Here is a 16,159-nt window from a genome sequence, read left to right as displayed (position 1 = left end):
AATTCTAGTCCTGAACATATTCCTCACTGGTAAGTCAGTTATATTAATGAGTAGCTTCAGTTATGAGACCACAAGGATAATACAGTGGTTATGATCATCCCTGGTACTTGGGAGATTTAGGCTCAAATACCATAGCTCTGCCATTTTTTTTTAAACGATGGAATCTTGGGCACATTATTTAAACTTTCTAATCTTTATTTGGTTCCCATTCATATAATAGGATGGTAAGAATCCTACCCCATTGGCTTGGTATAATTGCTAAGGAAATGTACATAAAGGCCTCAGCACAGCATCCAGCACAGAACAAAGACAGACAAATGTTGGCTACTATTAACAAATAAAATTATCTGGGCAGCTAAGAAAAACACTGATCTTGTGTGACATTCATCATTCTTGCTCAGAGACAACCCATCAGGCCCACACTCTGAGTCTATATACTTTTATTTTGTCAGAAATGCTTTACCATGGCTTAGACATAGGGGGAGTCATCTGGTTTCCCATGATCCAGCACAATGAGAGCCCCGATAATCTGAAAGTAGGGACAGGCTAGAACCAAGGTAATTGTCAGTAACACGAAAGACAACTGATGACACAGAACAGATTAAAACAAAGCAAGGGCTCAGTTTTAGGAATCTGAGGGTATTTAGAAAGGGAAAAAGCAGCCTTACACTCCTCAGGAGTCCCTGAAGGCACCACTGTATTATAGAATAGCACAGTAATTCATGTTCATGGTGAAGTGTGCCTCAGTCTTCCAGAAAAAGGTCACATGGGCTCACTATTTGAAAAAAGCAGAGAGCCAAGTTTTTTATTATCAGGCAAGCACTCACTATCAAAAAAAAAAAAAGAGTTAAAAATCAACATTTTGGTGCTTGAAAACAGGAAAACTTCAGCTGCATGGAAAATCTTCTTGGGTAAAACAACAGCTTCCAAAAAAATTACATAGATGAAGAGTTGCTATGTTTATAAAGCTTAAACATCTCTACAAATCAGTACTGTATAAATTAACCACCACCACCCCCAAAAGACAGTGGCTACTTAACTTTGGTACAAAAAATCAGGGTCAACTTTCCTGTGATACTTTAATGAATGAAATGTGTTGTTGTTTTTTGATATGCCCCTTTCGACTCAAGATCCCAAGAAGGGCAGTGAAAAACAACAGACAAAACCAACAATGAACAAGACTTCTCGCTTATATTCTTCTTAGTGATGGAATTTGTGGAAAATTCTGCCCCTCTCTGCACTTGAGATTCCTCAATGGTGAAATGAAAGAGGCTGGACTATATGGTCATCAAAGTCCAGTTCAGCCTGGCTGTTCTGGGATAAAGTTACCTGACCCAACTAATAGGTACCCAGTAAGTGTCCTTGCTCAGCTTCTCTAAGACCACTTTGAGCTGGCTGTAAGCGCCCTGGAGATCCTCTTTCACCAGCACGGCGTCCACCAGGTGCCCATAATGCTGGTCTATGAAGGCAGCAGACATGGCCATCTCTTGCTGCTCCTCGTCCTGAAAGGAAAGAGGCAGCATGGAGCAACTGGGCTGTTCTCCTGTAAGAAACTACAGCCTTTGTCTTGAGAAATGTTCCAACTTTAAATTTTTAAGTGATGAATGGATGCCTACGCCCCACTATTAACCAATTGGGTACACGAGAACAGCAAGTAGAGACATCACATCAAATGTTAAAGAAAGTTAAAAGCAGTAATCACTGCTCATGCACTCACTCACAAAATACCTGCTGAGGGGAGCCTGTAGTTCAGCAGCTAAGGCCCCAGACACATACGTGGACCCAGGCCTGCCAAACAACAATGACAACTACAACAACAACAACAAGAATAGCCAGGCATTGTGGCGGGCATCGTAGTCCCAGCTACTTGGGAGGCTGAAGCAAGAGAATCGCTTAAGCCCAAAAGTTGGAGGTTGCTGTGAGCTGTGATGCCACAGCACCCTACTGAGGGTGACACAGTGAGACTCTGTCTCAAAAAACACCTCCTGAGGACCTATGAACTGAAATCTGTGATAAGAAGGGCTTTAGGGGATGCTGATTCCATATCTATGTTTATATGTCAATATCACATTGCCTGCCCCTCAAGTATTTCCAAAGAAGTGTTATTATGTTACATGGCAATTTGGTATACAGGTTAAATAATTATAAGAAGGACATACAGGCTTGGCACCCATAGCTCCGTGGTTAGGGTGTTGGCCACATGCATGAGGCTGGTGGGTTCGAACCCAGCCTGGGCCAGCTAACCAACAATGACAACAAAAACAAAATAGCTGGGCATTGTGGTGGTCACCTATAGTCCCAGCTATTTGGGAGGCTGAGGCAAGAGAATTGCTTAAGCCCAAGAGTTTGAAGTTGCTGTGAGCTGTGACACCACGGCACTCTACCAAGGGCAACGTAATGAGACTCTGTATGTATGTGTGTGTATGTGTGTGTATATATATATATGTGTGTGTGTGTGTGTATATATATATAATATTAACTACATAAAAGCAAAGTTAGCATTTCTGGAATCAATGGGGGTAAGGAGAAGGAGAAGAACTCTAATGCTCTTCTGAAGACTCCTGAATTCATCATGTAGAACTCACAGGACCAAACATTAGCACAGTAGACAAATTAAAGTTATTTAAGAAAGTCCTGGGACAATTCTAATCAAATCCCCTGTTTCCTTAGACCACCTGGTTTCTTTAATCAGATTTCCTTTCTGATATCTAACATTAAAGTATAGAAAACAACCCCATCTTACCCAACGTGAGCACTATTGGGTTCTTCATTCAAAAGAACCTCTAATAAGTAGAATTTCAGTGAGTAGCTGACTGACAATTAGCTTGGGTTTTGGAAGAAATGAAAGAGGCGGATCCACTCTAAGTAAAATGACACAATGAAATTTGTCTCTGGCATTCACCCACTTCCCTTCCTGTCCCTTTCGAGCTCCCTTTGCCTTCCCTCCTCTGCTTTTAGGGACTCAGTGTCTTCATGCTGCCATGAGGGAAAAGGCTAAGTTCTATCCTGTCCCAAAGAGACTCACATTCCAAAATATTCCCAGCTCTTCTGTCACCGAACTCAATTCCTGCCCTAGTCAGAACACCTACAATGTCAAGAGATGAGTTCTAAAGGTCCAGCAAACAGTTTTTGCTTGCTACTACAAAGACAGTGGAAACTTAAGAGAAGTCTGAGATAAATTCTTCTCTTCTTTCTCCGAGGATGGAAATAACTGGGTTAAATTGGGAGATGCTTCCAAATTCTATATCCTATATAGAATATTCTAGTAGGGCTACTCTTATACTCAGAATCAGTCTGCAGTGTCCCAGAGTAGATCGTCAATCCCACCTTCCACAGCCCTTACACACACACACAGGATGTTCGGGCCTGTCTGCTGCTTCCAGAGTTTCTCCTCCTCCTGCTCCATCCTGGAAGCATTTAGCTATTTAAGAAAGTATAAAAGGTAAATTTTTGCCACTAAATACCGCGATGTTCCTAATAAATATTGGTGTGTGGAAAGAACTCAAATAAATCTCTAATGGAGTAAAATAATGTGATGTGACATTTGCTTTGCACCCATAAATGCCCTGAACCATTTTCCTGGCCTGTAAAGGTGGAACTCGCCCACTTGTGACTTCAGCAAGAAACTCACAGTCCTGAAGATCCCATAGGAAAGATCTCTCATGTGCTGCCCCCCTGTTAGATTAGCTTGCTGGATCAGAAGGCAGAAGCTCTATTAACTTGCAGGCAGGAAAGACAGAGACTGTGACTACAAGGTGTTTTATGTAATAGGTTCCCCTACTGAACTTCAGGTGCCAGATAATGAACAAATACTCAGCATCACACAAAACTCAGGTCATTGTGAGAAATTTCTCCAAAATTGGAGTCTGGGGTCTGCCTACATATTTGAAATCGCATGAAAAGATGTGTGTTAAAAATGGAGATGACTGAGCCCCACTCCAAATCTCCTACATCAGGATCTCTGGGAGTAGAGCCAGGGACTCTGTAGCTGAACAGCCTCCCTGTGACCTTGCTGCCTGCTCATGTTGAAAATGACTGTGGTTTATAGCTTTTGATGTAAAGGGAAAAAAAGAACCATGACTGCAGGGTCTGGAGACACTAGAGGAGCAAGATGGGATTTTACAACTGGCAGGTGAACTGGCAGTGAAACCCAATGGGTGAAGCCCATTGGCTGGCTGCGGGTCATCATCGGCCCACCTGCTTGAAGAGCAGCATTTGGGTGGGTAACAAAGGAGATGGAATAGATAACAAAACTGGTCAGGCTGGGAGGACACTGGTAACAGACTGAAGTTCTGCTTCTCTTGGACAACCCTGGGCTAAGAAGGCTTTTGAATCCCAGAAAGCTGGCACTTCTATGGGCTTGACAATTAGGCAGAATTTTCTTTGTGTCCTAGGAAGCTGCCTCTTATTTCCTTTATGTCTTCCTGACACTTTTTAAAAAAGGCTTCCCCCCAGTTATTAAATTCTTTCAATCCTAAAATATTTGTAAAACAAGACAAATCCCCCCAAAATATAGCAAAACAATTGGACCAATATGATCCTAAAATTCATATGGCTGCACAAAGAACCTAGAATAGCCAAATGAATCTTGAAAAAGAAGAACGAAATTAGAAGTCTCACACTTCCTGATTTCAAAACTTACTACAAAAGCTGCTAGTAATTAAGACAGTGTGGTATTGGCATAAAGAGAGACATAAAGGTTAACGGAATAGAATTCAAAGTTCAGAAACAAATCCTTTTTTTTTTTTTTGGCCAACAAACACATGAAAAGAGACTTAACATCGATCATTAGAAACATGCAAATTTAAACAACAATGAGACACCAGGCCCAGTAGTGGGGCTATAATCAAAAAGACAATAACAAGTGTTCGTGAGGATGTGGAGACATTAGAATCATGAACAGTGCTGGAATGTAAAATGGTGCAGTTGCCATGGAAGAGAGATCGGCAGCTCTTCCAGTTGTTAAGCAGAGAGTTACCATATAATCCCTCAATTCCATACCTAGGAATACACCCGAGAGAAATGAAAACATGTATACATTCAAACTTGTACATGAATATTCATAACATTATTCATAATAGCTTAAAAAGTAGAAATAACCTAAATGTCCATTAGGTGATGAATGGATAAACAAGATATGATGTTTGGAATATTATTTAGCCATAAAAAAGAATGAAGAAGTGATATACGATGAATGAACTATAAAAACATTATATTCATTGAAAGAAGCCAGATGTAGCGGTGACATACTGTATGATTCCATTTATATGTAATGTTTAGGATAAACAAATCTATAATGACAGGAAGGAGATTAGCCGTTGCCTGCGGCTAAGAAGGGGTTAAAGGCAAACAGAATGGGACATTCTAGTGGGCTCAGGTTTCTTTTGGGGATGGTGAAAATGCTCTTAAATTGACTGTGGCTGGCTCTGCACTCGTCCCACAGCGGTTATGGCTCCAGCCACATACATTGAGAGTGATGGGTTAGAACCCGGCCTGGGCCAGCTAAACAACTGCAACAAAAAAATAGCCAGGCGTTGTGGCAGTGCCTGTAATCTCAGCTACTTGGGAGGCTGAGGCAAGAGAAACACTTAAGCCCAAGAGTTTGAGGTTGCTGTGAGCTGTGATGCCACGTCACTCTACCAAGGGCAACATAGTGAGACTCTGTCTCAAAATAATAATAATAATAATTAATTTAATTGACCATGGTAATGACAACAGCTCTATGAAAGGATCAGTGAATTGTACACTTGAAACAGATGAACTGTACCACATGTGAATTTTCTCTCAATAAAGCTATTTACTCTCCTCTCTAAAAACAAAACAAAACAAAAATAATATAGTAAAACACAGAAAAGGAAAAAAAATTAGTCATGAGCCCACTATTCAGGGAGAACTACCTTTAGCATTTTAATGTACTTTTTGTGTGTGTGACATAAAATTAAACTAATTTTTAATTTTCTGATTTATTTCCATTTAACATTTTATTATATTTGGCTGTGTCATCAAATATTCCTCAAACACAGGATTTTAGTTTGCTACAGTAATATTCCATTCCCTCCTGCGAGTGTCATGTAATGGAGTATATTAAACTGAGCCCTGCTACTGAACATTTAGGCTGTTGTTCATTTTTTCATTATTGGTATGATCACCACCATGATGAACATATTGTATGTTTCTAAGTGATTCTAGACTAAGCCGATGATCTCCTTAGAGTTCCTAAAGGAAAACATTTCTAATGTCCCTTCTAGGCACATCATTCTAAATAATATATTGATGTGGACAATCAAAATAGAAAATTAATATCAACTAGGATTGCATCAAAATTTTTACTTGGAGGGAGCTTCTTGACCAAGGGAAAGGAGCTAAGAGGGCTTCTTTTCAGATGAAACCAGCTGTACTAGACAGCAAGCAAAGTCTACTCTGGAACTGGTTTCCTTTAGAGCCCTCCCCCTAACCACAACTCTCCTTTCATTCCCCTAACCAACCTTGCTGAGAACCAGAAAAAATAAGTCACCCAGCCCATGTCTACTGGAAGAACTCGGTCAAATATTTAGGTTCAGGGTGAGGGTCCTGACACACACTGGGTGGAACAAAGAATCTGTGACAGTGAACCAGAAGTTCATTTAGGAGCACATTGGATGATCTCATCCACTAGTTTTAGAAATCGATTAATTCTCTGATGATTCAAACTAGTTTGAAAGCAATCATAATGACCTGGTTAGTTGGCATTGCAATTTGAAAATACTGGGCTTTGGCTTAGGAGTTTAAGAGATGAATATAGTTTGTCACACTCAGAACAGGTCCCTGACAGATGTCATATTTGAGGGAAGGGTGCTTACACTAGAGAATGGCAGGTATTAAGCCCAGCCAAAGTCACCCCTGCCTGGTTTGGGAGGCACTTCTGGATATTCCACTGTGAGCCTTCTGGCCATATGACCATCTCCTCTAAGTTTTGCCAATAGGCAAAATGCAAAAATGGCCTTGTACAGAGATCTGTCCTGTCCCTCTTCAGCTTCAAGCACCCTTATGCTTTAACAGCCTTCTGTAGGCCTTCAGAAAAGAAATGACCAACTTTAAACTTACAAGTGGGGCTGCTGTGTCCTCACAAGCTGGGGACATAGGTGGCGTCTTTCTTTTTTCCTGGATGGCAGGTTTTACAAATACAATATAGGGTTTGAACTCTGAGGTCCTCAGTTGTTTCAGTGCCTGAGAAAGAAAGTTTGGGATCATATACTTTTGAAATATCTTATTGTGAAAGATACTTTTCAGAGCTCAATACTTGTGTGCTTCAATCCCATAACCTCAACGGCAAAGGTTCCAGTTACACTGGTCCCACGACAATAGACTTCAACTGGGTAGATCAACTGCCTGTTTTCTTATCCTTCACTTTGACACTGAACTCAGCCGGGCCCTGGAGGGAAAAAGGCTAGGAAAAAGCATCAACTCAGAGTTACTGTCTCTCTTAGTTCTGACCCCTCCAGCTCTAATTAACCTTTGTAGTCCTTCTCCCCCGCTGGCTCCTGACACTCCTGATGGAGGACAAGGATGTGTATCTATCTAGTTAAACTTCATCAATTTGGACTACGCTAATGCACAATTTATGCTACCACCTTGCCCTCCTCCAGATAGTCAAAGAAGAAAAGGTTTGCAAAGCAAACGAGATCTCCTAAGAGGTTACCTGAAATAAACCAGAGGGTTAGATGTGCAAATCATGTTAATCAGTGCATTTTACCTATACTGCAACTGCCTCTATTTGTAGTGTTATTAAAATGCTATATATGCCCTATCTGAACTTTGCCCCCAAATCTATAAAATCACTTTTCAAAAAATTTTTTAAATTTAGACTTTCAATTTTGACTACTAACTCTCCATAAGTCCAAATCAGTGGGAGTTTTCCTTTGTAGGTATAATGTGATTTGGGGAAAATGTTTCAAGCAAACTTTTATAAAATAAAACCCATGGTTTATATCAGAAAATCAGAGATCTGTTTCTATAGAAGAAAAAAAAAAGCCCAGATTGAGTTCAAAGCTTGGAAGTTTTTCTGAAAGACAAGGTTAAAAGGACTGTTGAGCCCCTGCAGAGCCTGCAGCATGCTGTGTGTGCAGAACTGGAAATGTTTTTGAAGCACTTTTCAGGGTCATGTCTTCCTCCCTCTTTTTCCCTTTCAAGCTGTTCGACTGCCTGCCTCCCTCATTGGCCCCCTAAGTCACTGATTCTGCCTGCTATGGTTGGGGGACAGGAGTGGCCTAGTGCCACAAGCTCAACCCCTGGGTATTTACATCTAATTCTCAGCTATGTCATAATGGCCAATCAGTGCCTCCGCCTATTGGGTGACTCGCTCCATTCAGGGGCTACCAGTAGGGTCTGTGGACCACCAGAAGATCCACAAGTTCCCCACAATTCATGTGGTATTTGTGGACAGAGGGGCACACTTTGGGATACAAAGGTTTCATTAGATTCTTAAAGGGGATCCAAGGAAATTTAAGGTCCAGCACGCTAGACTAACAATTCCTTAGTCTAAGGTCAAGTGTTCCATAAGATGTACAACCTTCTAGGTTAAAAATTTCATTAACTGGAATTGCCCAACCGGTCCAGAAACTCACTTCCGGTTCCACGTCCACCACACAAACTTTGTTTTTGGCCAGAACAGCCTGAATGGCATCCAGGCTGGTCCCATACAGATTCTCCTTATATTCGCCATGTTCTAGGAACCTGAAATGCCACCAAAGGAGAAAAGACCTTTAGTTCCTGAGTTTTCCTGAATTAGCAAAGAAAAGGAGACCTCACAACACACTTTTCTCCTACTTCCCCATCCTTTCTGGAAGCCCCCTCACTAGGAGGTCCAGTGGAGTGTGGGGCAGATACAAAGTCCCACCGCTGCCCCAAGGGCCAACTGGCCCATCAAGCAACATACTTGTTCTGATGTATGTCGGCCTCAAATGCTTGCTTAGAAACAAAGTGATATTCCACTCCGTCCTTCTCATGGCTCTTTCTGGGCCTGGTGGTGTCTTTTAAAGAAAAAAAGAAGGAAAGCTGGGCAAAGAGATGTCACATCATAGTGAGAGGGGGACAGGTACAAGCCTGTGCCCTCATTCAGTAGGTCATTGCTGATTTGTGTGTATAAAGCAACCACTTCCATTCAGCGGGCTCTCTGCTTTTCCAGATACATTACTGATTCTCATAACTCTCTGATATAGGAAAAAGGAGGCCTCATGTTTTAATGCCAAGAAAATTGAGGTGCAGAGGGATTAGGCATCATCCCCAATTATTCACACCCAGTAGGTGGCAAAGCCAACATCAGTCTCTCTGTCACATGCCAAGCATATACCCTTAACCACTCTGCTACACTGTCTCACAGATGTTGTGGCTTTGAAATAATCACTGGCGAGACCCCCTGTCCTAGCTTTTATTTCTTCATTGTTTTTCTTTTATGAAAGCAAAGGAACCACAAATGCATTTGATCCTGATATATGCTCTTATTTCTTTATTCAATTATTTCTCATATGGAGAGAAAAGGAAATATGAAGACAGACAGTCCTTTTATGGATTAGTTATGTTTCAACAAGGCGACTCCCAAATAAAAATTTAAAAACATATAGTGATTTCCATAATAGAACTGAGATGCATGCTTCTGGGGAAAATCTGGTCTTCCACAGAAAAAGAACACATGGGAGCCTCAGTCCCTTCCTCTGTTTTTCAGGAGGGTAATAATCCTCCTTCCCAAGGGGACTGGGTGGGCTGACCAAGTTACTGCACATAAGGAAGAGTGCCTGACTCTCTTCTTCCTCCTCCTCCTCATAACCACATTCAGAACCAGAATCCCTCCACCCACTGGAGCTTGGCATCCCAGCTCCCTCTAGCAACAGGAAACCTCAAGAATCATCAGGGGTGGATCACCCAGGGATGTGCCCAGGCACCCTGCCAGTCTAGAAGGCAGCCACAGGGAGGGCATTAGCAACACCACCCACTGGACACTCCAGCTTCTCTGACCAGCTCACTTACTTGAGCAGAGGGCAGAGGTCACAGGAGTCAGGGTCAGTATGAGGAGGGAGTTGGAATATCCTCTATCACAGTGGGATAGGGGGCCAGGGTCAGGCTGAGTCTTTCACTTTGCCTGCAGTGTGCTCTGGACTCACCTCCTAACTCAGGCAGAAACAGACAGCTGGTCCTCCAGCTTCCGTCTCATAGGGTTCTAATAGACCACTGAGAATGGGTTTCTTCCCATCATGCCTCCATCCCACAACTTGCCTAGAGCAAACAGTGCCTAGCAGTCCCTCAGACCCAAAAAAAGGGATGAAGATAGATCTAGAGAGTTTAAGTGCCCATGAAATATTCATGTTTGTCCACACAAACCTACACCCCACATGGACCCTCTTACGTGGAACAGCAACACCAAAGTGCTGTGGGTTCTCAGCCACCACCTTTTGCTTCAGCTCATGCAGTCCGGCTCCCAGAGACCCTGGGAAACAAAGGGAAGGCTGTCCAGGTTCCCTGCTGAGCTCCCTCCCCAACCCCTGGGGAGGAAACAAGCCCCCTCTCAGGAAACCCAAGACATCACCTACCGATCAGAACCACCAGGCGAGGCCGCTCTCCAGGCTGGTATTGGTACCTGGTCACCTCTTCGTAGGTCAGCAGCTCTGGAGGCTCAGCTACCGAGGACACTTTCCCTTCCTGTGAGCCTCCTGGCCTCTCCCTGCAGCCCAGCCGGAAACTCCTCCGAAGACCAGCTTAGAAGAGGGAGAAGAGGGACCCTGTGGCATTTGTCCCAGGATCTCACAGGAAAAAGTAAGTACTTTCTCCAGACTTGGAGGTAGTACTGAGTCCTCCTGACTCCTCCCAACCTACTCCTGATACAGGAAGGTTGGTCAGGAGGCACAGTAACGCAATGACAGGGTGACCCCTGGCATCCACAAACTAGGATTCAAGATCACTGTTGATCCCTCCAATCCTCCTCCCTCCACTCGCCCGAGGGAAAACGCCCCCAGGGAGCCCCACAGAAAACGCCCCAAGGGCGCAGAGTCAACTCGCACCCGGGGGGCTTCAGGGAAACCGCCCCCAGGGCGCAGAGACAACACCCCCTCAGGGCGCTAGAGGGAAAAGCCCCTGGGCTGGAGGCAACACAACCCAGGGTGCAAGAGCCACAGCGCCCTCACAGCGCTAGAGGGAACACGCCCTCATCTTTCCAGTTCATTTCTGACAAGTATGGCAAATGATTCTATTTCAGAGTGTGATTCCAATTGTTCTTTACTTTCTATGTCCTGCTCTGACCAACCCAATGTTAGGTAGTATTTTGTTTTGTTTTTTATATTACCCCTGGTATAGGGGTAATTCTTAGACAAGAACCTGGTACCTGTGGCAAAGATCAATAAGCAGAGGTCAATAGGCCAAATCTGGGCCACTGTCTCAATTTGTGAATAAAGTTTTATTGGAATACAGTCATGTCTATTCCTCTGTATGTTATCTTTGGCTGTGCTTGCACTACAGCAGCAGAGCTGAGTATGTTGTAGTCTGAGATCAAATCCTGGACCAGGAGCAGATGCTCTAAAGGATATTATTGGCACAAAGGATGAAATTTTAATGACAGTATACAAGATAATAGAATTGTACACATGTTAAATTCCCAGAATTTTATAATTGCCCTGAGAATGTCCTTGGCTTTGAGAAACACATGCTGAGGGATTTGGGGGTAAAGGGATATGATGTCTACAAACTCACGCTCCTGTGACTCAGGAGGAAAATGCTGCTTTGTAGAAAAGCCAGTGACGAAGAAAACTTGGCAAAGTATGAACAATTGAATCTGGGTGTTGCGTATGGGGGAGTTCTTGGTACAATTCTTACAACTTTTCAGTAAGTTTGAAATTACTTCAAAACAAAAGTTAAAAAGCTCTTTGCCTATCTCTAAGGCCTTTGAAAAAACTGACCAAAATAAAAAAAGTAAAGGTACTTTGGAGTACCTGGCTGTGTGGTGGTAGTGTTAACACTGAATAAACTCCAATTAGGATGCTGATGATGGTAAAATTGGTAATAATGGAGGGGTCTGTGTCCCTCTCTGTGCCCAGTGGTTGGCTGGGGGCCCAAAGCCCAGAGGCTCAGCCCCTCCTCTGGCTGATAGACACTAAGGGGAGATGTGGGTCCCACAGGCTCAGCTGCTCTCAAGGGTTCTGGAGGCCAAGCTGGGGCAGGCTGTGCAAGGGGACAGGGGTGTCAGGGAAGAGAAGCCTGGTACTTACCCACATAGTGCCCTTTGAGGTACCCCTCACAGTCACAGGTCTCTGGGAACCAAACAGAGGGAGGGAAGTCAATAAGTTCCACTGGACCACAGCCAGCCCAGAGGGGCCTGGCTGGCACCTGATGGCCAGGCAGGAAGAGCCCTCCGGGATGGTGTCTCAGGGGAGCTCAGAGGAAATGCCATGTCCTAGCTGCCCAGGAAAACCAGCTCTTCTTTTGCTTCATTCAGTTCTCTGTGCTTAGGACCCCATCAGGCTTTCCCAGGCCCTGAGTTAAGATCAGTGTGAATGAGGAAGGAGGATGCAGTCCTCCCTGCTCCACCCTTCCGACTCCTATCTCCTACCCAGCCCAGGCACAGGGAAGGTTGGGTCTTGCATGCCAGGTGGCCAGGGAAGGGCTCCCAGGCCTTGAACCCTGTTCCTACCAGCTTTGCCCACCTCGTGGAATAGGCCGGTCAAGCTGGCTGGGTAGGGAGAGGTGTATAGAGTGCCGGAGAGGCACAGGCATGGCGGGAGGAGAGCCCCTCCAGCCCTAGACATTCCACAGAAAAGAGACCATGCCTGTATGCACAGAGGACAAATGCCAGGCCTACCTTTGTCACAAGGCTGATCATCTGCGGTTTGCACAAAAGACAGATGGAACAGCGTTAGTGGAGGGGAGCAGAGGCCTTGCGGCTGATAGGCAGCCACAGCCCTGGGCTCCTGCGGAGCCCACCATCTGGCCTCTCTCTCTCCTCCAACAAACCTGTGATCCGAGTTAGTTTGTTATTAAACCCCAAGACCTGCTCTAATTAGTCTTCTTGTGTGTGTCTCATTAGCAGCCCAGAGAAAGCCAGCTTATCACTGGCGTAAGCAGCCTCAAGGCCAGCACACTCAGCCACCCTTGCAACCTGACAGCAAGTCTGGAAAAGTGGCCCTTGGCAGCTCACTCCAGGACCTTGCAGAGGGAATCGGACCTGCTCTTTCTTGTCTGGCTTTGGAAACTGTTCAGGAAAATGCGGATGCAGAGGATGGAGCAGGGGGAGCAGAGCTTCATGCCAGCTGTGCCCTGGTCACTGGGAGCCTGCTCAGGCCCCCCCAACCCCCTCCTTGATCTGCCCCCACAAAAGCTTCCTCTCTGTATGGGTCACAGCCCTTCTGAAATCCAAGCCCAGCTCCTCTCACTTAACCTTGTGAATCTCCATTTTTCCATCTTGGAAAAGGGGATGCCCCACTCTGCCTACTTCATGGGGTTGTTGCGATGGTTAAAAGGCAGGAAGGCCAGCGGATGAGTTTTCTAAAAGGGTTGCTACGCAGAATAGGGTTGCCAGATAAAATAAAAGACTCTCAATTAAACTTAAATTTCAGATAAATAACTCATAATTTCTTAGCATAAGCTCTGTCCCAAATACTGCACAGGACATGTTTATGCTAAAACACAATTCATCATCCAACTGAAATTCAAATTTAACTGGGCATCCTTCATTTGTATTTGCCAAATCTGGCATCCCTAACACGGAGGCATGGGGTCACTCAAGGGCTCCTCTGATCCCTTCCGATATCAGTGTTTCCTCAGTTTTCAAGGTTGGAGAGCCCCTGGGACTCTAATGAGCACTGTGGACCCTTTCCAAAACACATACACAGGTTACACACCATTTGGGGAGAGGTGTTAACATACTCCCTAGTGTCATCTCTGGGTCCCAAATATGTAAGGTCCTCTCCAGGGAATAGCTGCCCCTAGCCCACCCTGCCTTCTTCTCCCTCTTCCCCCCAGACCCTTTGGAGGTCTGCAAGCTCAGACAGGATCCCAGAGGCCCCTCCAGCCCAGCCCCTCCCTAGAGTACTGTTTTTCCCAATCTACTCACATGGGGGCCTCCTGAGGCTCTGGGGGCTCGGCAGGCTGCCTGTGGCTCTCCGGTAGTTTAATCGTCTGTGGGGATACAAGGAAAAGGGTGGGCCCATCAGCTGGGCCTGAGAACCAGCTGAAAGGAGCCTTTCGGAAAACTCAGGAACAGAGGCCTGGATCCCACAGGTGGGCACAGCTAAGCACTCCTAGGGCCACCTGCTTTACAGGGAGTTGTAATTTGAAACCGTACACTATCACAGGGGCTCACTGATCCCCACAGAGGAAGAAACCAAGTCTCTCACCTAGGAAATCTAGCTCAGCCCAAGGTGGCCACACACAGGGATTCAACCCAGTGTCCACAGTCATCAGCTGGTTGTTAACTATCTTGTGGCTCATTCCCAAGAAAGGAGGCCTCTTCTCTATTCTCCCCCAACTTCCCCATCACGAAGGAAGCTGGGAGATAGCAGAGTGACTCACAGTAGAGATCCGGGACAAAAATGACCCTAATTTAACCCTGCAAGGGAGAGCCTAGCCCCAGAACATTATCCATGGTTATTAGCAGAGAAGCACAGCCAAGGCCTCATCTCTAAGTTGAGGAAATGCCCAGGGCTCCTGCAAGGGGTCTAGATTTCCACATTTAAATGCAGCTAAAGAGTCCTCCCCCACATTTCTGGTGAGATGTAGCCAAGACCTGTGAAGCCAGAAATGCAGATGGGTCTGAGGCTCCCCCGAGGAAATGGAGTAAGACTTCAGCATCTCAGAAGCACCTGGCCCATCTATTAGAACACAGATCTCAGGATCTGCCCTGAAGTTTCTGATTCAGCACGTCTGGGGTGGGGGCCAAGAAAGTGCATTTCTAACAAGTTCCCAGGTGATGCTGACTGCCCTGAGCTGGGGACCACGGCAATGGGTGGACCCTGAGGTTCTGTCATCATTGCATTTCACACACCACAAGATGGGAAGAGAGCTACAACACGGAAGTGATGCCATCATAACAGCCATGCCCTCTGAGCCAGGGTTTACCTTCTTAGAAATCTATGCTAAGAAAATCATTTAAAATATCAAAACCAAGGCTGGGCACAGTGGGTCACACCTATAATCTTAGCACTCTGGGAAGCTGATACAGTAGGATTGCTTGAGCTCACGAGTTCAAGACCACGTTGAGCAAGAGCAAGACCCCCATCTCTAAAAATAGCCAGGCGTTGTAACAGGTGCCTGTAGTCTGAGCTACTTGGGAGACTGAAGCAAGAGAATCGCTTGAGCCCAAGAGTCTGAGGTTGCTGTGAGCTGTGACGCCACGGCACTCTACCGAGGGTGACAAAATGAGATTCTGTCTCAAAAACAAAAAATTAAAAATAAATAAAACATCAAAAACCATCTGTGCAGCTACTGCAGCCTTATAACAGTCAAAAATTGGAGATGACCTAAAAGTACACCCACAGGAAAGTAACGAAGTCAGTTAGGTCTGACTCTTCCTCTGAGAAGCCCTCCTTGCATGCCCAAATGAGGTCATAACCTTCTAATATGAACTCACAGCACCACATACTCCTCCCTACACCCCTCACATTTATAAAAACTGAGGAATGTCTGACTTGAGTGGGGAAAACTATATGCTTCTCTAGGGCAGAAACCATAGGTAGATAGTGGCCTGCAAAACTCTGGGCACAAGGCCTGCCCAAGTCATACTAAATACTTGCAGCCTAGGGATGAAAGGTGTTATCTCCTGATGAATATTATATAGCCATTAAAATCACTCTGCACAGAACATACAATAATATGGAAAATGCTAACATCACATTATTAAATTTTAAAACAAAAGAAAATTTTTGCTGTGAGCTATGTATGATGCCACAGCACTCTACCCAGAGGTGAGAGAGAGATACTCTGTCTCAAAAAACAAAACAAAAAAAGCAAGATCCAAGATTCTATATATAACACTCACATAAAAAGCACAGGAAAGAATCGAGACTGGGCACAGTGGCTAAAGCCTGTCATCCTAGCACTCTGGGAGGCCAAGGCAGGAGGATTGTTTGAGCTCAGAAGTTTGAGACCAGTCTGAGCAAGAGTGAGATGCCCCTCTCTAAAAAAAAAAAAAAAAAAAAAAAAG

At 44.8% G+C, this 16,159-nt stretch overlaps 1 protein-coding gene across 1 annotated transcript in view; it reads right to left on the bottom strand.

The window, feature by feature from the left end:
- Positions 1–413: 413 nt before the first annotated feature.
- The window catches only part of MPP3 (membrane palmitoylated protein 3), a 26,899-nt gene continuing 11,153 nt past the window's right edge, over positions 414–16,159 (bottom strand). Inside the window, exons 11-19 of the mRNA XM_003786292.2 lie at positions 14,072–14,136; positions 12,821–12,841; positions 12,231–12,272; positions 10,563–10,727; positions 10,379–10,459; positions 8,915–9,008; positions 8,604–8,712; positions 7,084–7,206; positions 414–1,502 (exon numbers count right to left, since the gene is read on the bottom strand). Of these exons, the coding sequence (XP_003786340.2) occupies positions 1,326–1,502; positions 7,084–7,206; positions 8,604–8,712; positions 8,915–9,008; positions 10,379–10,459; positions 10,563–10,727; positions 12,231–12,272; positions 12,821–12,841; positions 14,072–14,136 (877 nt within the window). The 3' untranslated portion in view covers positions 414–1,325. The remainder of the gene's footprint in view (positions 1,503–7,083; positions 7,207–8,603; positions 8,713–8,914; positions 9,009–10,378; positions 10,460–10,562; positions 10,728–12,230; positions 12,273–12,820; positions 12,842–14,071; positions 14,137–16,159) is intronic.

Source organism: Otolemur garnettii, unplaced genomic scaffold (genome assembly GCF_000181295.1).
Source record: "Otolemur garnettii isolate 467f Iridium unplaced genomic scaffold, OtoGar3 scaffold00018, whole genome shotgun sequence".
Classification (NCBI taxonomy): Eukaryota; Metazoa; Chordata; class Mammalia; order Primates; family Galagidae; genus Otolemur; species Otolemur garnettii.
This window is presented reverse-complemented; position numbering and strand designations above follow the sequence as displayed.